The sequence below is a fragment of the Schistocerca nitens genome, chromosome 8 (assembly GCF_023898315.1).
Source record: "Schistocerca nitens isolate TAMUIC-IGC-003100 chromosome 8, iqSchNite1.1, whole genome shotgun sequence".
NCBI classification, from domain to species: Eukaryota; Metazoa; Arthropoda; class Insecta; order Orthoptera; family Acrididae; genus Schistocerca; species Schistocerca nitens.
This window is the reverse complement of record NC_064621.1, coordinates 627,988,310-628,015,499: the sequence shown is the minus strand read 5'-3', so window position 1 is coordinate 628,015,499 and position 27,190 is coordinate 627,988,310. Positions and strand designations below refer to the sequence as shown.

The following is a 27,190-nucleotide window of genomic DNA, read 5'->3' as shown; positions in this document are numbered from 1 at the left end:
TCGACAGTTGAACAGGAGCGTTCCCACTATTCGGCGATGTTTGCAGGAATTGTTGAACCACTGCTGAAGGAAGCAGTCGACCTACTGGGAGGCAACAATCGCCAGAGAGGCACTCAGAGTTCCGGATTCGTCGTTATCATCGAAACAACGTGCAACTGGTGCTTCACTGAGGACAAGCAACAGTAACAGGGGGTTCACAGAAAGGGGGCAGGGCTCACTGCGTCCCTTCCACCGACTGTCATTGACTTCTGTACACCAACAAGGCCGTTTGCAGTGGTGTGGGGCACATTCAGCCTGGAATCTCATTGACTGGAGTAGAACTGCCTTCCGTGACGAGCCCCACCTCGAACTGAGCCCCACTGACCAGCAAACACGTGATGAGGACGCCCTGGACAGTGGTGGAATACCAACATCGCCCACCATACGGCCTCACAACCATGATTCCCGGCGGGGTCAGGGATTTTCACCTGCCTCGGGATGCCCGGGTGTTTGTTTTGTCCTCATCATTTCATCAGCGTTCATGAAAGTGGCGAGATTGGACTGAGAAAAGGTTTGGGAATTTGTACGGGCGCTGAAAACCGCGCAGTTCAGCGCCCCACAAACCAAACATCATCATCATCATCATCATCATCATCATCATCAACAACGTGTCACAACCAGGAGGCGTCTGGGATGACATTTCATTTCATAGCAGGACCCTTTCGGTTGTAATCCATGCCTCCCTTACTGGAAAGCAGTACGTCGACGATGTTCTACGCCACATTTTCTTGCCCTTCGTGGCACGCCATCATGGGCTTACATTTCAGAAAGATAATATCCCCCGCCCACAGCCAGATCTACAGCTTGTCTTCATACTTGCCAAACCCTACTCTGGCCAGCAAGGATCTCTCTCCAACTGACAACTTTTGGGCCATTACGGCCAGTACTCTACAACCAGCTCGGGATTTGGACGAGCTAACACGCCGACTAGACAGAATTTGGCACGATATCTCCCGGGAGGACATCCAACAACTCTTATCAATCATCTCCTACTCGAAAAAATGCTTGCATAAGAGCCAGATGTGAACAAATGCATTTTTGACTTGCTCAAATTGTTAAGTTCTTTCACTTGAATAAATCATCCAATTATTTTAAACTGTAATCATTCGTTTATCTATAGATGTACGTCACAGCTATAGATTTCTGTCCCATTCGTGTAATTGTTTCATGGCACTTTTTTGTTTTTTCCCTTTAGAGTGTATGCGGAAGTTTTCTCCTGCTCCTTTATCCTCGTTATTGTGAGATTATAATAGGAACTGCTGTTCCTGCAATCGTTTCAACATAGTTTTAATGAGATGTTTGCTTCCCGGTTCTCCCCCTGTGACAAAAATGTAATGTCATTCCATAATACTACACATGCGCGATTCTGAAGAACTTTGTTGCTGCATCTATGGTGCGTCAGGACTGCCGTGGCATTCTATGTAGTAAAGAGAGAGCAATGAGAGCACTCAATGTGTGCAGGTCAGTAGGTGACGAGCAGCTGAGGCAGGCACGCCTCCGGAACAGCGGGTTGGAATATCGTCTTAGTTATGTGACTGGATTTCCGATTTCGTGTCAGAGAGGTCACAGTTCGTAGTAACTGACAGAAAGTCATCGAGTAAAACAGAAGTGATTTCAGGCGTTCCCTAAGGCGGTGTTACAGGCCCTTTGCTGTTCCTTATCTACGTAAACGATTTGGGAAACAATCTGAGCAGCCGTCTTAGGTTGTTTGCAGATGACGCTGTCGTTCATCGACTAATAAAGTCATCAGAAGATCAAAACAAACTGCAAAACGATTTAGAAAAGATATCTGAATGGTGCGAAAAGTGGCACTTGACCCCAAATAACGAAAAGTGTGTGGTCATCCACATGAGTACTAAGAGGGATTCGTTAAACTTCGGTTACACGATAAATCAGTCTAATCTAAAAGCCGTAAATTCAACTAAATACCTAGGTATTAGAATTACGAACAACTTAAATTGGAAAGAAGACATAGAAAATGTTGTGGGGAAGGCTAACCAAAGGTAGGGTTTTATTCGCAGGACACTTAGAAAATGTAACAGACCTACAAAGGAGACGACTGCCTACACTGCGCTTGTCCGTCCTCTTTTAGAATACTGTTGCGCGGTGTGGGAACCTTACCAGATAGGACTGACGGAGTACATCGAAAAAGTTCAAAGGAGGACAGCACGTTTTGTATTACCGCGAAATATGGGAGAGAGTGTCACAGAAATGATACAGGATTTGGGCTGGAAATCATTAAAAGAAAGGCGTTTTTCGTTGCGACGGAATCTTCTGACAAAATTCCAATCACCAACTTTCTGCTCCGAATGCGAAAATATTTTGTTGACACCGACCTACATAGGGCGGAACGGTAACCACGATAAAATAAGGGAAATCAGAGCTCGTACGGAAAGATATAGGTGTTCATTCTTTCCGCGCGCTATACGAGATTGGAATAATAGCGAATTGTGAAGGTGGTTCGATGAACCTTGTGCCAGGCACTTAAATGTGATTTGCAGAGTATCCATGTAGATGTAGATGGACACGCGCAGCCCTGAGGACGACGATGCGTTCCTGCGCAGGTGCCACGTTATTTTGCGCGAGCTCAGCTCACGTGCACCCTCACCTCCTCGAGTGTGTGGGTTCTTTTGTGATCTAGGAAATTTACTTTCTGGAAACTTCTTGTAATGCACCCACAGAGAAGCTACGGTGGCACCGATGCTAAGAAAGAAGGAACTACAGGTGGAGACAGAGGAGCGCGGAGGACCCCCGGCGAAGGCCCGGCCCGGGACGGCACGGCGCGGCTTACGAGCATCGCGGGCTCCTGCGCGGGCGATCGGGCGAGGACGACGGCGGGGTGGGGGACGACGACGCTAAGGCGCCGGGCGCAGACGAGCCAGCGGCCGAGGAGGCGCGCGCACGGCGTCAGCAGCGCGGCCGGGCTGACCTGGAAGACGGGCTGCGGCCCGCGGCCGGGAGCCAGCGGCGACTGCAGCGCCGCCGTGGGCGCCGCCACCAGGCTGTCCGCCGTGAAGACGTCGACGGTGGGCTCGCGGAACAGCCAGCCGCCGTCAGAGTCGTTGCGCGGCACCACGCGCATGCTGATGCTCAGGTAGCCGTACCGGCTGAACACGTTGATGCCCGCGCCCAGCCGCAGCGTGTTCTGCAGCGACGCCGCCGCCGCCGCCGGCGCCGACACCGGCTTCTGGCGCGCCGCCGAGGCGGGGGCGGCGGGGGTGGCGGACGCCAGCAGCAGCGACGCCGCCAGCAGCAGGCAGGGCGCGGGCGGGCGCAGCCGCGGGGGCGGCATGGCGGCAGCGGGGGCGGCGGAGGCGGGACCTGCGACACACCACACCACCACCTCAGTACCCGCGGGAAACCGAAAACTGTAAACACGTCATCTCGTAACCGCAACTGTCTGGTCTGGAATCGTAAAAAAAAGAACTACTAAAGTGTGCCCACAGGCGTCGATTTGTGAGCCGGTATTCTGGGATTTGACAATTTAACCACTCTTGTGCCAACTGTAAGAAGATGAGCAAGTCGATGGAATGGTGGCGTATGCCGATAACGTCTTGGCTGTGGTGTCGGGGTACTCGGGAGATCAGTTGGAGGAGGTGGCGAGTTGGGACCTCTTCCGGATGCAGCAATGATGCGTAAACGACAAACTAACCATAGTCCCACAGAAACCCACACATATACTCCTTAAACGTCAACTTTCCTTACTTAGAAATCCTACAGTTCAATTATACGAGGGTCACTCCAAAAGAAATGCACACTATTTTTGTAAAAACACAGTTTTCATTCTGCATGTGTGAAAGTTTTACAGTGTGTAGATACATCATTCCCGCTTGTTTTCAAACTTAGTTCAACCTGTTCCCGTGAGTGGCGCCGTCACAGCATGTCTTCAAGATGGCTGCTACACTTGACGTTCTTCAGAAGCAACGTGCTGTCATAGAATTCCTGTGCTGTGAAAACGAGACAGTAGGAAACATTCACAAGAGGTTGAAAAAGGTGTATGGAGATGTTGCTGCCGATCGCAGTACAGTTAGTCGGTCGGCAAGCAGGTTACCTGATGAAAGTGGGCACGGCAATATTGAGGATTGTCTTTGCAGCGGCAGGGCTCGTACTGCCCATAATCAAATGGTTCAAATGGCTCTGAGCACTATGGGACTCAACTGCTGAGGTCATTAGTCCCCTAGAACTTAGAACTAGTTAAACCTAACTAACCTAAGGACATCACAAACATCCATGCCCTAGGCAGGAGTCGAACCTGCGACCGTAGCGGTCTTGCCGTTCCAGACTGCAGCGCCTTTAACCGCACGGCCACTTCGGCCGGCTTGCCCATAATCCAGACAATGTGCAGAGAGTTAACGAATTGTTGACTACTGACAGACGCATCGCAGTGAACGAATTGTCACGCTACGTTGGGATTGGGGAAGGAAGTGTTTGCAGAATACTAAAAGAGTTGGCGTTAAAAAAGGTTTGTGACAGGTGGATTGCCAGGATGTTGACAGTGGCTCACAAAGAAACAAGAAAAACGCCATGCAGTGAACTTTTGGAACAGTACGAGAATGGTGGAGATGAATTTCTTGGAAGAATTGTGACAGGTGATGAAACATGGCTCCATCATTTTTCACCAGAGACGAAAAGGCAATAAATAGAGTGGCATCATGCAATTTCACCCAAGAAAAAAAAATTCAAAACCACACCTTCTGCTGGAAAAGTTATGGTTACGGTGTTTTTCGATTCCGAAGGACTCTTGCTTGTGGACATTCATAACAAGTGGAACCACCATAAATTCTGATGCATATGTGACGACACTGAAGAAACTTCAAGCTCGACTGAGTCGTGTTCGACCACATCGGCAAGTGCAGGATGTTTTGCTGTTGCACGACAATGCACGGCCACATGCCAGTCAAAAAACCACGGAAGCGATCACAAAACTCGGATGGACAACACTGAAACATCCGCCTTACAGTCCTGACCTGGCTCCATGTGACTATCATCTCTTTGGAAAACTGAAACTCTCTCTTCGTGGAACAAGGTTTGAAGATGATGACTCCCTTGTGCACGCTGTCAAACAGAGGTTCCAACAGGTTTGTCGAGAATTTTACCGTGCGTGTATACAGGCACTGGTTACAAGATGGCGTAAGGCAGTTGAGAGGGGTGGAAATTATGTGGAGAAATGAATATACTGTTCGCAAAGGATGTATCTACACACTGTAAAACTTTCAAACATGTAGAATAAAAAATGGATTTAAAAAAAATAGTGTGCATTTCTTTTGGAGTGACCCTCGTAAAAGATCTCTATCAGCGATTCCTTGAGTCCAGCTGGAGGAACAGTGTGTCTTCACACAGGACACTGACACTACCACAAATAGCCAGCATCTTGCCGTTAGGCAAACCAGAAGCTGTCACTGCATGCAGTGACCAGCCATCATGATGGCATTCTGACGTCCACCACAGACTTTGGTGCGTGCGGAGCGACCTGCACACAGGGGTGTGTTCCCCAGATTTCACAGAGACCTTCGGCACTGCTCCGACAGACGCATCGCTGCTGGTCCTCGGATTCTACCCAGCAGACACTATGCTAAGCTGTGCTGCAGCCTCCTACTGATTATGTAAGGGGGACTCGACGAAGCCCAAGAAATTTTAGACCAAAGGGTAACAATCAACGAACAATAGCGGACCTAAGATTGAGGCTTGGTGAAACCCGTAATGAATTTCTTCCCAGTTTGAATAATGCCCCCGACTGTATTGGTTGAATTACGTGAATTCCTTAGCTTTCGAACATAAAATGACCCATCATCACATCCCACGTTAAAAATCGGTTTAATCGTGAAGTGCTCTCAATTGTTAACTACAGACCTGTCCGTAACAGAGACAGTGGCGCCAGCGCCATACGCCGCTTCTATTCGTAACAATGACGCTTCCTACAGGGGACTCCTTCAAATGTGACAAAGCATCCTACGACTTTTGGCCACCGGCCGTTGTGGCCGAGCGCTTCTAGGCGCTATAGTGTGGAAACGAGCGACCGCTCCGGTCGCAGGTTCGAATCCTGCTTCGGGCATGGATGTGTGTGATGTCCTTAGGTTAGTTAGGTTTAATTAGTTCTAAGTTCTAGGCGACTGATGACCTCAGAAGTTAAGTCACATAGTGCTCAGAGACATTTGCACCATTTTTTACTTTTGGCCACGTAGATAGCATTTGTTACTATTTATAAGATCTTCAAAACTTGTCAGGTGAAGTTATCGATAGCAAATGCATGCATTACTAGTAACAATAATCGTAACAAAAGGTGGAAATGACACCTACAAGTGGCTAGGTCTGCTCCAAGCTAGACGGCTGATGCACAAAACCGTAACACAAAGCGTCATGGGTACCTACATCAGTAGAATTTCCTCAATTTTGAAATGTAAATTAAATGGAAAAATTTGCCAGATGCTAGTAGGATTGAGGCTCTGAGATTTCCGTACAAACTTAATTGTGTGTACAGACATGTCGTGCATCCCGAGAATCAAGAACCTTGACGATTTTTGTCTGTTATCGACACTGGTACTGGCCATATACCGGGTCCGGTAATTCCAAGACTTCTGATAATGTTTTAATTTTATAAGGGGCAATCAAAAAGATTCAGTTTGAGTGCACTGCTACAGCATGTATCCAAAGTAGTGCACCCCAAATATTGCGGAAATGGAAAGTGCTACTGATATGCGGTTCCACAAACTGGATTGGTAGCAAAAATGATTATTAGTTGCAAAAGGCACCACTTCTTGAATGAAATGAGGACTGTTAAGCAGAAGAAACTAAATGCCATAAACATGCCGTTATACCATTTATATCTAGTACTGATCTTAAATTAAATTTTGTTGTAGACTGTTAATCAATAAGAATTTGAAAGGTCTCTGTTGGATTCCTTTCATGTTAATTTCTTAAAACTGTTGTCATTTACGGCATACATTCCACTTCTAAATTTACTGTGGTGTTTCTGACTATCTAGGAGGAGACTGAGCAGTGGAACGTGTTACTTTTATACATAATGAAGAACGATCTGTCACACTACTACACTTTAAAACACAGTTTATATGTAATTCATGTCACACAGTCTCATACGGAACCTACATCCGCTTTCTTTTATATACTGTGTATGATAAGATACTGTCATCCCCCTTCCCTTCTGTGTGAAAGGATGAATGAAAACTGTATTTCTAGTTGCATGCTTGATGGTAGCAGACAAGCCTGTCTGCTAGAGAACAGTAGGAACAACGTCGGAACAGGTAGCTACGCTTTCTAAAAACAGAGAGGTTTCTATTCTTAGTATAGCCCTGTCCGTCCCTTGTCATGTTGGTATAGGAAGCTGCCTCTCTGGCCACTTCCGTTTGTATCTGTTAAGCACCCTCGGTAGGGGCCCAGGCAGTCTGTCCGCGGCGAGCGTCTGAAGTGGTAAGACCTCCGGCTAAGCGCGTCTCTGCTAAGTCCGTAGGACAATGGATTTCTGAAGTTCAGCCTCACTGAAAATTTAATCACCTTTATTTCAGGTTTAGATCTAAAATATCTAATGCAATCTTAAATTGCAACGCAGTGTAATTCGAGTGTGAAGTTCAGAATATCTTCCAGTAGTTGCTTTGTCACTACTTTGTGAGTAAAGTGGAACCACGTGTGGATGATCCGTAACTAAGATCATCAATCTTAAATGCGAATGTGCGTGAGATTATAACGTCTCGTCTTGACAATATTTTCCAATATAGCAACTTTTCATGTTCAACCCACGTGGGGTGTACTTTTTGAGAGCTGTACCACGTGCTTATACAATTGTTTGACCCATAAGGTTAATAGTAAGACGATAGTAACCAGTTCGAGGTTTTTCTTTGGTAATTTGTGTTTCGATGTAATTTATTTTAATTATCAAAATTATTGTGGAGTTACACTCTTTGTGTAAACCAAGTTGACCACGTGAAGAATGTACTGCAATCATCAAAGTAGCCCTCAGCTATTATTTTCGGGAAGATTTCACAGACAGATAGTATGAATTTAGTACACCAGTGTGTGGTAATTTCATGACGGACATGATTGCGCTACGACCGTAACTTCTTTGGGTGAAAATTGAATCGGTTGGTTGTGGTTAATTTCCTCTTGCATATGTTTCAACGTTCTTCGTGTGTTATTTTATGAATGCAGTGTTTTGTGCAGTCTCCCAATCTTGGCTCCATATTTGATGTGTTCCGTAAGATTACAAACTCACATTTTCACAATCCTAAATAAGGCACCAGTTTAAATGGCTCTGAGCACTATGGGACTCAACTGCTGTGGTCATAAGTCCCCTAGAACTTAGAACTACTTAAACCTAACTAACCTAAGGACAGCACACAACACCCAGCCATCACGAGGCAGAGAAAATCCCTGACCCCGCCGGGAATCGAACCCGGGAACCCGGGCGTGGCACCAGTTTAGTTATGAATCAAGTTTAATATGCTGAAATTTTAACGGAACAATGATCAATGTTAAAATAAATGTCCAAGTATAAACTGATTTATTTCTTTTTATTTAAATTGTCTTTATATATATATATATATATATATATATATATATATATATATATATATATATATATATATATATATATATCACCAGTTATCGTAAGATGAGTACTAAAAGATTATAATTAATGTTAGTCTGGTTGGGAATTTGGTAAGCTAGACTGGGTACCTGGTGAAACAGTTGCTCAGTAATGCAAGGTTAACTTCCCCAGATAGCTAACAGCTTTTAACGCGCTTTTATTGTCTTGAATATCAGCACCGCTTTCAGAACAAATTAAAGCATCAACATTACAACTTCATAATAGCAGATTCCAGTAGAAGATGCAATTCTCGTTAGTACGTACGTGCCCAGCTGCGGGTTAACAGGTTTAGAAACGCATCTTGTCTGCTCAGTTGAGCGAGCGAGTTCACAGTTCTGCCTTCGTGACGTTCGCGCCGCGGCCTGTCTTTCTCGTGGGCCTCGTTTGGTTCACTGCGACGTCAGCGCAGCAGCTTGCTACTTCGCGTACACCTCGTGATCCCTGCCGTGTACTCTATGGTAGCCGTGGTTTACCCTGTACGCTGTACAGTGAGTACATGCTGGTTACAACGGTGCGAGCTCACGTGACGCCGATTACGCAGACGGCGCTACCTGTTCCGAAAGTGGGCCGGACATGGTTCGTAGCGCCGCGGTGCGGTAACCCGAGACCGCCGCCCCTTGCCGCCCACGCTATGTGGGCCAAGGTGGAGGCCCGCAGACAATGGGCGGCCACCCCCGAGGCGACGCAGAACTGGAGGCCGCTGCCGCTGCCGCCGCCGCCATTATTACCGCACTGCCGGAACTGCGGCCTGTGACGTCAGCAGCCGCCCGTGTCCGCGGCGTGCGCGCTACACCGACTCACGTCGCGACCGATCTCAGGATGCAGCGGAGGCAGTTTTATCGGGACCGAATTCGGAGTCGGTGGCCGTACAATTCTTTTGTCGCCGGCGGCAGTGGTATGTATGTACACTACACTACAGAACATTTTATTACGCGCGCCGACACGGCCCGATTTTCACTAGCCGAGTGATAGGAACCGAGCAGTGCCTTTTTAACCTCGCCACAGTAACTAACAAGGGGAACTCCCCATCGCGCCCCCCTCAGGTTTAGTGGTAAGAGGGCCCAGTCGATAGTCCTGTCAAAAACTGAACACAGTTCAAGCATGAAAACAGGAAGAACGCGTACTGGACTGTGAAGAAAAAGGCAAAATAGCAACAGTGAAAGGTCCAAGAACAAGAAGTCAACACAGAGCAGGCGCAGAGACAAACGGTGTCGTAGCTAAGTTGCTGATGGTGTTGGCCCGCCAAACGACCCATCCGTGTTCACACCATAGTGTAAATATCTCTGGAGTGAGCATTGCGTTCTGCGCATGTTGTCAACATTAAACCAGGATTGTCACATGTTTTCGGGACTTCGCTGTGCGTGTGTTCTTTCTGCAGCGTTTGAAGTTTGTAATATCAAGAATTTTTTTGTATTTCACCGTTTGTTGATAGTGTAATAGCGATAGTGAATTACTGTTGTTGCTACGGATGCAAAGAAAAATATGTGAAAGGAGGGATAGTAACTTTTCATGGGTACATACCATGTAGCTCTAATTATAGTTATCATATTAGTAAGAGACACTGTATATGTTTAAAAATTTCGAGACGCATTATAATTAAGGCTTGATTCTGTAGACCTATTTTGCTACGATTTTATGACTATACTACGGCTCGTACAAAAGCTTACAAACAATCGCTTCCTCTCCTAAATTTGCTAGTGTAACAGGAAAGGGAATAGTTAGTTGTTTCAGCAACTATTACCCTCCATGCATTTATCAATGACTTGTCGATTATGTATATAGATTACTCAGTCTACTATTTATTTAATAAACTGGAAGCAAGTACGTAAAATGCGTTAAATAAATACTTCAAAGTATCACCAGTAAGAAAAATTGTGTTTTCGATCGCAAAAACGAGGAAATAAATATGCAGAAACAAAAGAAAAAAAGGGCGAATTAGCAGGGATATAATCGCTAATGTGTGGCGAATTCGGTGTTTTTCGGACACTTGCAAAAGTACTAGCGTACTGTCAAGTCGTTTTGCCAGACTATCACTGCAAAAACGTACGTCTGGCTCTGTAATACTATAAATTGCCGTATCATACAAAAAAAAAATATCGAGTGCATCTGAACTGTGACACCTATCGCAAAGAAGCAGAATGTAGTATCACTTGCCCTTAAAAGTTACGTAGCTGGTTTATTCCCAATATCAAATGGACACTGTTAAAATTTCTGCACAACATATATAAATAATCCACGACACGTACGAAAAGAATCCGTCTGTACTAGGGATCTAGTGACATTCTAAGTATACAGGGCGCTTATACGGACAAAGACACGACGTCCCGAGAACACGTGACCAGGCTGGCAATGTATGTTGACAACACAAAATCTGTTCTGCGCATGTGAATGTTCACTCCAGAGATATTTACTCTATGGTTCAGACCTCCCTCAATCCATATTTTCTTTCTTTTTTTCCCGCTGTTCGCTTTATCGAAATTTGTGCCTGTGTCGTGGTGTAACGTCCGTTTGCAGACAGCGAGGAGTAAGGTAGGGGCCTATATTGACAGCTGACCCTGCACAACTACTCTTTTAGCAGCCGAAACGGAGAGGTTGGTTGGTTGGTTGGTTGGTTGTTTGGTGGAAGAGACCAAACAGCTAGGTCATCGGTCTCATTGGATTAGGGAAGGACGGGGAAGGAAGTCGGCCGTGCCCTTTCAGAGGAACCATCCCGGCATTTGCCTGGAGCGATTTAGGGAAATCACGGAAAACCTGAGTCAGGATGAACCGTCGTCCTCCCGAATGTGAGTCCAGTGTGCTAACCACTGCGCAAAGGGAGAGGCTTTCGAATGGGAGCCGCAAACGTTTCATGACAAGGTGACAAGCCAATCGAATCCTCCACCGGAAAATACGCCTGGTGCATCATACACGGAATTAGTCATGTGATAGGAATCTCTTATCGGCGCACCTAATTTGTACGACTGGTAAATGAGTGAAATATGTCTCCTTGCCCTATATAGGTGTTCATATGAAAGTGAATGTGATCACTCCCAATGAAATGATGTTTGTCACATAACCTGTAACAAATGAACGCAACAGTTTCACAAACGCACAGTTTCTCTGTGCTGTGTCAGAACATACGTTTTCAACGTTTTTGAAGTTGCCTTCCGTTTTGGAGGTCTTGACTCTTGAATTCCTTTGTTGCCGGCCGCGGTGGTCTAGCGGTTCTACGCGCTCAGTCCGGAACCGCGCGACTGCTACGGTCGCAGGTTCGAATCCTGCCTCGGGCATGGATGTTTTTATGTCCTTAGGTTAGTTAGGTTTAAGTAGTTCTAGGGGACTGATGACCACAGATGTTAAGTCCCATAGTGCTCAGAGCCATTTGAACCAACCAATTCCTTTGTTGTAACATAGTTCACGCCCGTTTATTTGTTGTTTTCATTTCTGTGAGACGTCTATGTGGTATCTCGCCAGCTCTTACTACTCATCACATTTACTTGCAACGGTAACGTATTCTTACCACATGACTCATATTCTATAACCAATGTATAGTATGACAACTGCCAAGACTACAGACGGAGAACAAATATTTCAATGCCAGCACAGACAGTTCATAATGTATTGGAAAAAAAGAATTGGCACGAAGAAGTTTCACACACGGCTCGCACGCTTGGCAGTCTTAACTACGACGGCATTTGTCTTCACGTCTGCTCTATATTGCATTTCTTGTTCTTAGACCGCTCACTGTTTCTATTTCGCTTTCTTTTTTCACAGTTAAGTGCACTTTCTTCCCATTTCCATGCTTAACCTTCGTTCAGTTTTTTATGGTCCATCCACTGAGCTATCTCACCACCAAATCTGAGAGGGGTGGGATGGGCAGTTTCCCTTGTAAGCTTCACTAAGACATGTCAACTCAAATGGTTTCTACCAATCCTTTACTCACAGTAGAATTTCCATAACAACATGGACCACCTCCAGATGCAGCCTTCTCTCCAAACACGGCTCCATCAAAAAGCACCTAGCCGAACCAGAAACAGGACATAGACACCACTCGAATCGTAATATAATTGCGAGTTCTCTTTCAGACGGAGAGGACCTCATGGGCTACAACGCGCGAACGATTCCCATTGGTCGAAAACAAAATTACTACCCAAAGACCTGCTTCACTGACCAAGCAATGAGGTTGCTACAGTGCTTCTATCGATTAATCGAAACTGACTGTAGCAGACTCGCCTGAAGTATCGCAAAAATAAATATCTCGATCAAGTAGAAATAAAATATGACGGAAAGGCATGAAAACATCGAACGAACAGGCAAGTTTCAAGTTCTACAGAGTGCTGTCTGTACTTAAACAAACATGGTAATTACACAGCGGAATACAATTAAAGAATCACTTTTTCGAAACCCCGTAATTCAAGGTGACGACACTTGTGAAAAAAAAAGGACCACAGCTAAGAAGATCACGTGAGGTGTTAGGTAGGTTAATGACGTCACATTGGCGCCAAATTTCACCACAATTCCGCCAAATGCTACCGTGGACGTGTGACACGATCGGAAGGTCGACACACCCCCTCTTATCCACTTTCCAGCCCTGCATTTGATGTCTCCGCGATGGAGGTTAAAACGGCGACGACCAGCGCTAAAATCACATAGTTTTCTTATGAATGGTCGAGGAATACATTTCGGAGACGACGTCGCTCAGAATCGAAAACACAAAGGCGTCAAGAGGTATCACAAAGGACGTCAATGAAACCACCCATTTCCTTTTGTCGTTGATTCCCACATTTTCCGCAGTCGAAAGCGACAGATCGTATGAGATCGCACCCGTTTGGAGCGCACCGTGAACGTAGATTTTGCTCTCGTTCAAAACCATTCAAGGAAATTTGAACGTGATCCAAAGCAACTAAGGGCGTTTATGCTTTTTTTTTTCAGAGTTCCTATTTTGTGGCCTCCTGTGGCATGATTCACGGGGGGATATGAAGTGAATAAAACGACGTAGAGTAACACCCCCAGTTCGGCAAAACACTCTGTGAACCCTGCTCTCCTTTATTGAGGATTTTAAAAACGTTCCTCTACAGAAAGAACCCGTGATGATGTCCTAAGCGCTTACAGACCGGCAACTCTTTTGACAGTCTCAGATTCCAGATGGCTTACCATCAGGCGCAAGAGGAGGATTACAGCGGCGAAAGACTACCAGCCTAACTTGTCTGCAGTTTCCCAGTACTCTCGTCACAGGTTCTGTCTGTACAGGTAAATTAAGCGTCGCAATGGGCGGGTATTACGGAGTTTCGAAAAAGTGATCTTTTAATTCTCTTGCGCAACGTAATTACCAAGTGTGAACAGCTGCAGCACTGTGTAGAACTTGGAACTTGCCTGTTCGTTCTGCACTTCATTTCTGTCCGTTGTATTTTATTTCTGCCAGATCGCGATATTTACCTCTGCAATCTGCTTTAGGCGGGTCTGCTACAGCCAGTTTCGATTAATCGATAGAAGCAGTGTAGAAACCTCATTGCTTGGTCACTGAAGCAAGTTTAAGTCTTGGTAAGTCAGTTTGTCTTCGACCAACGGGAATCGCTCGCGCGTTGCAGCCCATGACGTCCCGTTCGTTACAAGAGGATCTGCCATTACATTATGATTCGAGCCAAACCAGGATCTACGATATTTCCGAACCGAGGAGAAAACTTGATAGTGGCGACTCCCCCCACCCCTCCCCCACCCTCGAGCGTTTGAGATAGGACGTCAAACATTTTTAAAAACTCGATTTTTAACAAATTATTTTTATTTTGTAGCGCACATCTTTCTGAAGAGTTTGATATATAAAACACACATGTTCGAGGAGATGGAAGACATGTTATTCGGTCTTAAGTGAGCCAAAGTGCAGTACCACGCTACTTCACACAGTATTCTTTTACCTCACGTGTCTGTAATTCACTCTGTGGAATTCAAACGTGTATATTTCGAAATGGGCACCATCAAACCTGTATTGAGGATAATTGAAATTAAAATTTCCTGTCGTGCCTCTCCTGCTCCCAGTCGGCCGATTTGACAACAGTCTTGCTACAGCTTTAAACGGAGGGTTTCCGTTTCTGCGAAAGAACCTATTACTTCATCACAGTTCGTCAAACTATTTGTTACATGAAAAATCAAAATGTCGTTGTCTAATACTGAAAACTGTTAATACGAATAGAACCGAAGACTGGACTAGTTTCTCGATCTGATTACGTCTATTTTGTCACTGACTCCTTCGCATGAATTGTAACACACGCCAAATAAGCGAGACTGTTTTGGCACAAAATGTCATTTTTATGTACTTCGTTTACATAAATAACACGACAGAACATAATTCATGAAGTACCAATATCAAATGCTTATTAGTCTTACTACAAGCAAAAAGTTTTATGTTAGGAAATAATTTCACATTTCATTCATACACTCTAGTTTCTCAAGCATGAGATCGAGAAGTGGTAGTACGAAATTTTGATATGAATTTGGAATCGTCGTATTTTTCTATAAAATTTGTGTGATGTCCCCGTTTCTTCCCCTTCCTCGTTCCAACAAACAATCTTGTCATCACTAATTCTGTAACAGTTCCTGCCATTGTCAAAACTTACTCTCCGGTTAACTGCCAGAATCACAGGTTCAGTTACCCGTCTCTATTCTCCGGTTAGGCGTTACTACATGTTCGTACAATGCGTTTTCCGCAATATTCCGAGAATAGAACTTTAAGCGACTGCTAACCGGGGGATGTACAACTGGTAGTGTGGAGACCTAGCAAAAATTTTCTTTCAAAATTTAATTTTCTTTCATACGCCGAGAAGATAACATGTAGTCTTTCTTACCTGTTCCTCCTGTTAGCCGTTTATTTCCACTCTGTAGTCTGAATCTATGGATTTTGCTAATAATTATAACAAAGCTGATCATTCGCACACTCGGTCAACAACATAAACAAACAACAATTGGTGTTCACCCGTTCGGGTTTATTCGGCTCAGCCCATATAGCGCCGTCCCCATTTGTCTGCGGCAAAGTTTTTTGTTTCTAGTCGCGACAGGGACATCACTTACACTATGCACGCATTTAGAAGACAACTTTCGATTCGTTAAGAAACCAACTTAGAATGTGTTGAAGAACCAAACGGGATGCGTTTCAAAATCATATGAATAATTGATAGACCAACGTGCGCTGGATGCCCACGGCGCTTTGTGAAGTAAGGTTTCTTTCTTCAAGAATATGAATTTGGCGCCTCCCCGAAATTGCCGCCCGGAGGAGATGCCCCGATCTGCTCCCTCCTCCCAAACCAAGCCTGCTCTGTGCTGCTATCCCCTGTTCCATTCGGTTCTTGTTGATGGAGCCAACTTTGGGGAGAAGACTGCCTTTGGTCTGCTGGAGGGGCATGCCGTTATGGAGATTCTACAGCGACCGAAGACTTGGTTGAAACCATTTCAATTTACGTGCCGTAGCGATGTCTTAGTCATCGTGGCGAGGTGAGAATGGCAGTACTCGGTTGCAATTACTGTGCGAATAAGACTCGGGCCGTGTGCTTGCTCGTAGTAAAAAGGATGCTCACTGGTTACTTATACTTAGTTGAATCGTGTAGTATTCTAGCTTAGCGCCTGCTGCTTTGTTCTCATAGACTGTACGGTCTGCACAAATTACTTTGGCTTCTTTAATCTACTTTTCATGTTGTTCACAAATTGCTACATCTTCTAAACTTTTGATATTAATTAAGGCCGTAGAATTATGTCTCTTCCGATTGTACTTCTGACCAAAACGCGATTTTGATACGCGGAGTCGGAGATCTTTGTTAATCTTGCCTTTTGAGGTCTTGGGGTGATATTTACATAGAAACTTTCGTCCCCCAGCACATATTTCTTTAGAAGTCAACTAACAGTTTTCATAGATTTATCTTTAAAAATGTTTTATTAGTACTTTACTAATTTATTTTCGAAACATCATCACCCAGTATTTTAATCCCTTAGAGGTTAAAGTCCCCTATGTGAAACTCACGAGGGTGGAATGGAACATGATTCTGGGTGTCTGCTATACTCCACTGAGTATTAATTGAAGACTGAGTGTGTTACGAAATTATACTTTTAACTTTCGCAAATTAAGTACACAATAGAACATCATTACATCCTGGATCGTTTACATAAAAATAACTCAAATGTGCGACAGCTGTCGAAAACGAAGTGGAAACAATCATTCATTCCACCATCCTGGATGATTTTCATTGGACTTTGAGGACTTCAGTAACTTTTATCCTCGTAGTGAGTGTTTATCACTGCCTCACACCTACGTGGCTTGCCCACCCTACGTGATCACTCTTCGGTATCCGTTACCATTCTTCAATGAGAGCCCATGAGAGTTCTTGGAGAGTCTGGGATGGAACCGGACGACCACGAACACATCTGTCAAGCATGTGTCACATATGCACAATGAGGTTTAGGTCGGATCACATCACAATCACTTCAATGCCCACACGTCGCAAGGCATCGCTGCTAAAGCCCACCACATGGGTCGTGGCATTAGACGGATTTTAGAGCCAACACCGTGTGCAGCAGCCACCACATGGTCCAATAGGATCTGTTCGATGTACTGCCTGGCGGTAAGGCGACCGTGGACAATGACGTGATCCATATGGCTGTCAACCCTGAAGCCTCCTCACGACATCACAGAACCTTGGAAATATGTCGATTCCTTGGGTAACATTTCGCAGGTACTGCTCACCACGGGTCTCCGTACTCGAACACGGACATCCCGTTGCGTTGGAGGATATCTGGACTCGTCTGTGCATAACACGTTTCGCCAGTCACGAAGTTGCGAGTCGACATGGGAGCGGCAGAACTGAGGTGATGTCGTGTCAAGCGGGGTACTCGAACTGGTTGTCCGGGTCGTTGGACCCTCTCTCGTAACCTGTTCATTACAGTCTGATCGGACACAGCGGCTCCAGTGGCCCTTCTCAGATCGTCTTCCAGTTCTGTGGCGGTGCTCGTACGACACCGCAACGCACAGACGGTCAGATATCGGTCTTCACGCGAGGTTGCAATGCGTCGGCGATCTTGTCCGAATTGCATAGTGACCTGTCTCCCTGTAGCGTGTCTACAACCTACGGATGACACATGGAGTGGCATTGGCATTTGCAGCAGTACGATCGAAAGTCCATCTGTTTTGGATCAAATAGACCGCCCTTGGAACTGCATGTGCTTGGTTGAATACAACGGCCAGTGACCTGTCTCCCTGTAGCGTGTCTACAACCTACAGATGACACATGGAGTGGCATTGGCATTTGCAGCAGTACAATCGAAAGTCCATCTTTTTTGGATCAAATAGACCGCCCTTGGGACTGCATGCGCTTGGTTGTATACAACGGCCAGCGACCTGTCTCCCCGTAGCGTGTCTGCAACCTATGGATGACACATGGAGTGGCATTAGCATTTGCAGCAGTACGATCGAAAGTCCATCTTTTTGGATCAAATAGACCGCCCTTGTAACTGCATGTGCTTGGTTGAATACAACGGCCACAAATGTCAACCGTCGTCTATATACCTCGCTAGAAAATACTGGTATACCTGTACTCACTCACTTTTGAGGAGTCACCCGGCACTGTAATGCACACTGCAGCCAATAGATGGCGAATGATTTTAAATGTTACCTACATTGGAAGTGAAGAGCGTAAGCCATCCAGTAAGACAACAGGTACCGCCTGCTTCAATACAGATTTAACATAGCGGACATTGACGCACGTCTTGGTTGGTTGGTTTGGGGAAGGAGACCAGACAGCGAGGTCATCGGTCTCATCGGATTAGGGAAGGACGGGGAAGGAAGTCGGCCGTGCCCTTTGAAAGGAACCATCCCGGCATTTGCCTGGAGCGATTTAGGGAAATCACAAAACGCACGTCTTCCCATAATTATTTTGAACAGTGTATTTAAGAGCTGGTACACGGGACTCAATTTCTTCAATTTTTTTGTTCAATTACAAGTAACAATAAACGTACATCGTCACCGGCTTTTGCATTCTGAAGCTTTCTCTGCAAGGCTGTATGCACGACGCTCCTCTGATCGTTTCAAATGCAGAGGAAGACCTCCGTTCCAGGACTCGTTCCGCGATCAAATATCGCGTTCCGCAGATTGGACGTTAATTGAGCTCGTCATAGACTGTTAACGTGACACGTGCCGGGGCATTCTAGGCCCACGTCATTCCCAGTCTGCAGACTGCAGGCTGTAAGCGTTTCGGCTGCGGCAAAAACAAGCTGTCCTCGTGTTCGATTATTCACCGTGGCCGCCAAGTCTGTCTGCCTTCATTACCGAATTCATACCTTTTCCTTAGAACCGATCTTATCTGAAATACGCAGTTACAAAGCGATAAGCTGTTCTGATAGGCTTGGTAACAATTTTATAGAGTATGTTTTCAGCAAATTACTTTCAAAATTTGAGCAGTCTCATTCAATGCTTACTCAACTGCATTGCACTCGTACGGACTCTACAGCACAATGGAAAAACGGATAGAAACCCCTAGCGGAGATCAATTTGGGTTCCGGATAAATGTTGCAAGACGTGAGGGAATACAGACTCGAAAAGTTATCTTAAAAGATACGTTAAGGAAAGACAAATCTACATTTACGGCATTTGTAGAGTTAGAGAAAGTTTTAGATAATGTTAAGTGGAATACTCTCTTCGAAATTCTGAAGCTAGAAGGGATAAAATAGAGGAAGCAAAAGGCCGTTTACAACTCGTACAGAAACCATACGGCAGTTGCGAGAGTAGTGGGGCATGAAAGGGTTCAAAATGGTTCAAATGGCTCTGAGCACTATGGGACTTAACGTTTGAGGTCATCAGTCCCTTAGAACTTACTGAGCGAGGTGGCGCAGTGGTTAGCACACTGGACTCGCATTCGGGAAGACGACGGTTCAATCCCGTCTCCAGTCATCCTGATTTAGATTTTCCGTGATTTCCCTAAATCGTTTCAGGCAAATGCTGGGATGGTTCCTTTGAAAGGGCACGGCAGATTTCCTTCCCAATCCTTCCCTAACCCGAGCTTGCGCTCCGTCTCTAATGACCTCGTTGCCGACGGGACGTTAAACACTAACCACCACCACCACCACCACCCTTAGAACTTAGTACTACTTAAAGCTAACTAACGTAAGGACATCACACACATCCATGCCCGAGGCAGGATTCGAACCTGCGACCATAGCGGTCGCGCGGTTCCACACAGAAGCGCCTAGAACCACTCGGCCACACCGGCCGGCGCAGGAAAGGGAAGCAGTCGTTCAGAAGGAAGTGAGATAGTGTATTAGCCTACTCCGAAAAATTTGGAGTAGGAATTAAAGCCCAAGGAGAACAAATAAAACTTTAAAGGTTGCCAGTGACGTAATTCTGTCAGAGACCGCGTTAGACTTCGAAGAGCAGATGAACAAATGAAAGCAGGATATAAGATGAACATGAACAAAAGTAAAATAACTATAATGGAATGTAGCGGAATTAAATCAGATATTGCTCAGGAAATTAGATTAGGAAACGAGACACTTAAAAGTAGCAGATGAGTTTAGTTATTTGGGCAGGAAAGTAACTGATGATGGCCGAAGTAGAGAGGATATACGAGTAAAATGTAGACTGGCAGTGGCAACAATAGCGTTTCTGAGGAAGAGAAATTAGTTACCATCGAATACAGATATAAGTGTTAGGAAGTATTTTCTGGAGGTATTTGTGTGGAGTGCAGCCATGTATGGAAGTGAAACATGGACAAGAAACAATTTAGACAAGAAGAGAATAGAAGCTTTCGACATGTGGTTCTACAAGAGAATGTCGAAGATTAAATGCGTAGATCACGTAACTAATGAGGAGGCACTGAATAGAATTGGGGAGATAAGAAATGTGTAACACAACCTGGCTAGAAGAAGGCATCGGTTGAGAGGATTCTGAAACATCAAGGGACCATCAGTTTATTATTTTATGAGATTGTGGAGGGTAAAAATCGTAGAGGGAGACCAAGAGATGAATACAGTAAGCAGATTCTGAAGGATGTGGGTTTCAGTAGTTATTCGGAGTGGAAGAAGCTAGCATGGAGAGCTGCATCAAACCAGTCTTCGGACTAAAGACCACAAAAACAACTTTTTCTTAATTATACAAGCTATTTCGATTACTTTAAGACCATTTTCACAAACAAAAAGTTTCGCTACAAAATGTGTACTGATAACAATTGTATTGAAGCGAAGTTGTAGCACTAGTTACATAAGATTTAATTGAGTATCATAATTAAATTTCTTTTATAAAACGGGAACAATTCAAAGGTACAATAAGCCAAAGTCTGTCGAAAATAACATGTGATACATCAAATATAAATTCATCGATTAGAGTCTATTCGAATAATTTTCTGAATCATATTAACAGAATCTTCCGTCGGTGCTTGGTAGAACAACATTATAACAAATGAAAAGCACCAGTTTGCTTTTGTTCTACAGTATTACTTTTATTGCTAACCGGTTTTCGGCTTACAAGGCCATCTCCAGACGTTTACTGAGTATTATCACCGAAGAAGTTAAATGTTAGCAGTTGTCTTTGTATTCCACATAGACTGTAGTTTCAATAGTTAAGGCTTTCTTTTAACTGGTACTTGTATTACTGACCATGTTTAACACCCCTTGTAGTTGTCTCATCAACTACCGTTCATATTTTACTTTGCTCATTTATTTAATGAAAACTGTTACACAGCCACTGCTTTGATTATAATGTTATAGTTAAAATGCAGTACCACCACACTCTCAAACTGTAGGTTCCTTCAAACACCTCCATTTTCCTGCATTTATTTATTTCTGTTTATCTTATTGATATTGATTAAGTTCCTTATGTATTCTGTATTTACTTTGATAACTGTCTCTTCTTTTAATTGGTTGTGTATAACTCTCCATGTTTCATACCTCCTGATGCAGCCTTGTCTAGTACTAATTTTATTTCATTTTATTACTTTTGTTTATTAATAGAAACTGTTATGTAGGCATGCTATTCCTATTTTGTGCTAAAGGTTTCCTGTCTACTCCATTGTTATTTATGTACTGTTCAGTTTTTACTTTTTCATTGCAAAGATGTTACTCACTGTATGTTTCTACTTCACTCTAGACGTGTTACTTCTCTTCCAATGTTGTCTGCTAACTTTTTTAACTTCTGTCTGAAGATGGTCTTGTAAGCCGAAAACCGGTTAACAATAAAAGTAATATTGTAGAGCAAAAGCAAACTGGTGCTTTTCATTTATTATAATTTTCTGAATGTTAATGCATCCACCCTGACAGTATTACGCGTATGTTGTATTATCAGCAGTTCTTTATTCTGCATTCAATCACGAGAGAACCATGATACGTGTGACCTGCCTGCTCATGATACGCTGTTCGAAGACGGTCCCTAAACGGCGTAAGAGCAACAAGGAGGGTGACGTGGAAAATAAAAGCGAATGGTTGCAGTAATTGCTGGAAACCTTTGTTTATCACAGTCGCAGTGTTACACACCCAAAAGTTTTAAAGTGTTAAATTATGCGGAGTTCGACTGATACCCTTCAAACTGCGGCTACCTCTCGGTACGTCTTGAACTGTCTAACCGAATGAAAAGCTAAGATGGCGGCCACTGAGTGACGCGCGTTTCTTTGGCTCGCGAGTTTTTCCGCTCATTGAAGGTGTTACAGAGAAGTGCGGCAGTCCACAACGTGTGCATCCGACTAAACAAGAGTTACTTGCCGTGGTGTGTTGTTCTCCGTTGATTACCACAAGTGATAAGCGATAAGTGAGTGAAAAATGGGAAGAGCACGAGTAAGCGGCAGCAGGCGAGGCTACAGGGGCGCAGGCAGCGCGGGCGCCCGGTCTCCGGCGGCAGGTGAGGCCTCGCTTCCCGACATCGGGGAGCTCGTCCGGTCCCAGGTGAGTGCGGCGCTGCACAGCAAAGACACGCTGGACGTAATCGTGCAATCCATCACGGATTCTGTGACGGCCGCGGTCATGGACAAACTGCAAGAGTCTGTCGGGCGCAACAGCACCGAAATCCAGTCTCTTAAAAAGTCCCTGGCCGCACAAGAGAAAAAAGCCGCCGACCTAGAAGCTAAACTGTCAGCGGCCACCGATGAAATCGAGCAGTATCAGCGAAGGAACAGCTTGCGCTTGTTCGGGGTAGCTGAAAACGATCGCGAAAACACCGACGACCTGGTCATTAGCCTCGTGCGTGAAAAACTTGGCGTGCGAATCGACGTGACCGATATTGACAGAAGCCACCGTGTTGGGCGCACGATACCAGGTGCCATGAAACCCAGGCCCATCATAATTAAATTTGTGTCATATCGGAAAAGAGCTGAAGTGTTTGCTCAGAAAAGAAAACTCGCCAAGAGTGGGGTTACCCTGAGGGAAGATCTGACGCGCGAAAGACTAAAAATTTTGAACACTGCGATCACACAGTTCGGCCTTCAAAATGTATGGACCCAGGATGGCAGGATCGTAGTCAAGATGGAAGGAGGGAGGAAAACGGTGACGAACATGTCCGAACTGAAAGACTGAGCGAAATCTCGCGAGACACAAAGTCTCATATTGTACCCTGTCTAATATAAGTTAATTAGTATTCTTTCTTTTCATTATTTTACGTAAATATTTCTTCGTTAATTCTATAAGGACCATAAGTACTCTATTTAAAATCAGTCAATTGTTTCACATAGATATTGCTTCTTTATTTGTGTATCATAAGTGCTCATGTATATTCATATTGTCAGTCAAACGGGAATTAACATTCACCATTAACAGGAATCTCCTTAAAACCGCCTTTCTATATCTGTTATTTTCATCCTCGTCACTACCACTACTACTACTATTATCTTTTTCGTAAGCACCACTGCCACTTTCCATCTTTCTTTTCGCTCCCTTCTCCGATACCTCTTGCTTGTCTTTCACCTTTAGCCCACAGACGCTTGAGTCAGTCACGACCTTGGACACACCTGTAAATATGTCTTCCCCCGCGAAATCCAGCTTTTGTCCCTCTTCCGGCCAGCAGGTAAACGGAGCGCGGTCGGTCCTACAGGCGGCCACAATGGGACGGACCGGTTCCGGCGGCGGGCTCTTTGTGGCCCACGCGAACGCTCAGTCGCTAACGGCTCACTTCGACGAGTTCTGTGACCTGTTCTGCCAATCGCTGTTCCATATTATCCTCGTCTCTGAAACTTGGTTGAAACCAAACATCTCTTCCGACGCTATCCGAATCACTGGTTACACTCTCCTAAGGGCAGATCGTGAAACACGACGCGGGGGTGGTGTGGGTGCCTATGTTCGCTCTGATCTGAGACCTACTATACTATGCACATCGGATGCAAAGTGCGAAGGAGAAGCAGAGTTCTTGTTTTTCGAAATAAATACATCAAATCTGAAACTGCTAATTGGAGTAATCTATAAACCTCCAAACGTCGGTGCTATGTCCTCCTTTCAGTCTGCCCTGTCCTCGCTCGTGACACTGTATGAACACATAATCATTATGGGCGACACAAACATCGACTTACAGTTAAAATCTCCCTCTGCAGAAAAACTAAGGAGACTGTTCCACTCCAATGATATGAGTTTAACACCGCTGGACCCAACTCATCACACGCCACACAGCCATACACTCATAGATATAATGGCAACAAAGCGACCAGATAAAATAATTCGCGCCAATCAGACATCCGCTCCAGGACTCTCTGCTCATGACGTGATATTCTTAAATTACTCAGTGCATACTACCAAAGAAAAATCTCACCTGGTAACCTACAGAAACCTAAAAAATGTTAACCATGACGCTCTTCAAAAGGATTGCTCAGACATCGCTTGGTATGATATAAGCAATGAACCGACTTTAGACGGAAAAATTCGGGAATTATGTCGCAAAATCATTGCACTGTATGATAAACATGCTCCTCAACGCACTGTCAAGGTAAAGAGAGCTCCCGCTCCGTGGCTCACCACTGCATTACGCCAGTTAATGAATAAACGTGATGCTGCACATAGGGCCTTCAAGCGTAACCCAACTCCCGAGGCGTACGAAGCTTATAGGAAACTCCGAAATAGAACCAAGCAGAGCGTGAGGAATGCCAAAATCAGACATGCCCGCTCTGTCGTATGCGGCATATCAAAACCTGCTGCACTGTGGAAAAAGCTGCGCAGTTTCGGTATAGGGAAGCGAAGATCTGACGCTGTTTATCAAGCGTCTGCAGAAGAATTAAACGATTTCTTCTCAACAGCTGTAAACTGCCACACAGCGACAAATTACCAGCCCCAAGATATCAATCTCTCGAGAGACAAGTTTTTCCTAAAACATGTCACTACCGACACAGTACACAAGGCAATTACGAGAATCTCTTCCGAGGCAGTAGGAAATGATGGAGTGAGCATTGGCATGATCAAGAACGTCGTAGACACTATTACTCCAGTTATCACAGACATCTTCAACCTGTCTCTTGTCAGTAGTACATATCCTACTGAGTGGAAGCAAAGTTTAATTCAACCTATACCCAAGACTGACAACCCTAAGTCGCCAGGTGACTACAGGCCGATCAGCATACTACCTGCAATATCTAAAGCCCTAGAATACATCGTCCATGAACAGCTGACGGATTACCTCAAAACTCATAACATCCATGACAAATATCAGTCAGGCTTTCGAAAGCACCATAGTACAGCAACTGCATTAATCAAAGTAACTGATGACATTAAACATGCTATGGACAGACGTGAAGCTACCATCCTAACACTGCTTGACTTTAGCAAGGCTTTTGATACAGTTGACTTTGATATATTACTAATTAAAATGAAGCAGCTGAATTTCTCAAACAGCGCAATACACTGGTTCGACAGCTACCTCAAAAACAGAAGTCAACAAGTCATTTGTGGGTCGGAAAAGTCATCATGGAAAAACGTGCGCTCTGGAGTTCCCCAAGGCTCCGTCCTTGGTCCATTACTCTTCTCACTGTACATTAATGATATTTCTTCAGTGATTCACTCCTGCAACTACCATCTATATGCCGACGACATCCAACTGTACATAAGTGCAAGCCCCAAGAACATTGCTGACGCAGTAGCGAGTATGAACGCAGATCTTTGCTCTGTTTCTCGATGGGCACAGAACCTAGGTCTGAAACTAAACCCCAAGAAATCCCAGGTCATACTTATATCTCATCCAAAGTTAATCAGTCGGTACTTTCACGAAACAGTCCCTCAAATACACCTCAATGGTACCCAACTACCATACCAAAAAACAGTAAAAGACCTTGGAATAATCTTGGATGAACACCTAAACTGGGAAGAACAAACAGTTACAGCTTGCCGGAAATCGCTCTCCTCCCTACATGCAATTCAGAAATTTAGAAAAATATTTCCAACCCATGTTAAACAAAAATTAGTCCAAACACTAGTCTTGCCTAATCTTTACTACTGTGATGTAGTTCAACACGGCACAAATAGTGAAAATTCGAGACGCCTCGAGCTAGTGATGAACGCTTGCGTTAGATACGTATGCAATATACGGTTGTATGATCATATCAGTCCTTCATACTCCCAGCTAGGTTGGATACGCCCACATAAGGCACGCGATCTCCACACGATGTGCTTACTTCATCGATTTCTTAGCCACTGGTGCCCCCAATACTTATCTTCTCACATTAAACACCTATCATCATTCCACAACCGCAATACCAGATCGGATACGTCTAGCATCTTGGCTGTACCTTTACATAACACAAAATCTTTCTCCATGTCATTCTCCATCTCAGCCATACGACTATGGAACGCGCTCCCCTGTGATCTGCGTCTTATCCGGAACCACTCAACATTCAAGAGTGAACTCAAGACTTACATATTAGGGACGGTATAGCCACCATTGTTGGGCCCCTCTCATCTCTTTCTTTCTCCTCTCCATCATAGCTTCGAATTTTACCATTCTATTTCTCTTCCTCTAACCTATCTACCTCTTCTATATCTCTCTCACCCCAGACTATCGTCTTATGTCTCTGCTTGATGAGAATAACTCACAAGCTGCAAGAATATAACGAGAAAATTCCCAACTAGCAATAGGACTGACATTCATAAAAGAAAAATATGTTTACTTTCATATACATAGTCATTATTATTATTAGTATTACTATTATTATTATTCTTGATTGTTATAATTAATTTTTGATTGTTATGATTATCATTGTACTACGTTTATAATCTCTATTTTTTTTCTTAACATTAATACTGTATAACATGTAATATGTCCTTAATGTTCTGTAGAAACTGAAATTTGTTGAATCTGAGTATGCCTGGTTAGGTGTAAGAGAGGGCCTGAAGGCCCTAATCTTGCCAGGTAAAATAAATGCATAAATAAATAAATAAATAAAAATTTTCGACAGTTTACTGCCACATTTATTTTTTCTACAGATTTTACCCTTAAATAACACAAACTGCATTATTCTTGTTGAATATCCCTCAGGTTAAAGCGTGGTTCGCCATCTCAGCTCTGTACAGGTTTCATACTAAACTGCCTGGAGAAAAAAAAATGCGAAGTACCCAGAAGACATGGACGGATGTCAATGTAACTGCGAA

General features: G+C 44.5%; 1 protein-coding gene and 1 long non-coding RNA gene across 2 annotated transcripts in view; both read right to left on the bottom strand.

The window, feature by feature from the left end:
- The window catches only part of LOC126199098 (torso-like protein), a gene marked incomplete at its 5' end in the record, with an annotated part of 119,009 nt that extends 115,762 nt beyond the window's left edge, over positions 1 to 3,247 (bottom strand). Inside the window, one exon of the mRNA XM_049935848.1 lies at positions 2,969 to 3,247. Within this exon, the coding sequence (XP_049791805.1) occupies positions 2,969 to 3,247 (279 nt within the window). The remainder of the gene's footprint in view (positions 1 to 2,968) is intronic.
- Positions 3,248 to 3,254: 7 nt separating this feature from the next.
- The window catches only part of LOC126199099 (uncharacterized), a 428,303-nt gene continuing 404,367 nt past the window's right edge, over positions 3,255 to 27,190 (bottom strand). Inside the window, exon 3 of the long non-coding RNA XR_007540122.1 lies at positions 3,255 to 3,360. This is a non-coding gene — a long non-coding RNA (uncharacterized LOC126199099). The remainder of the gene's footprint in view (positions 3,361 to 27,190) is intronic.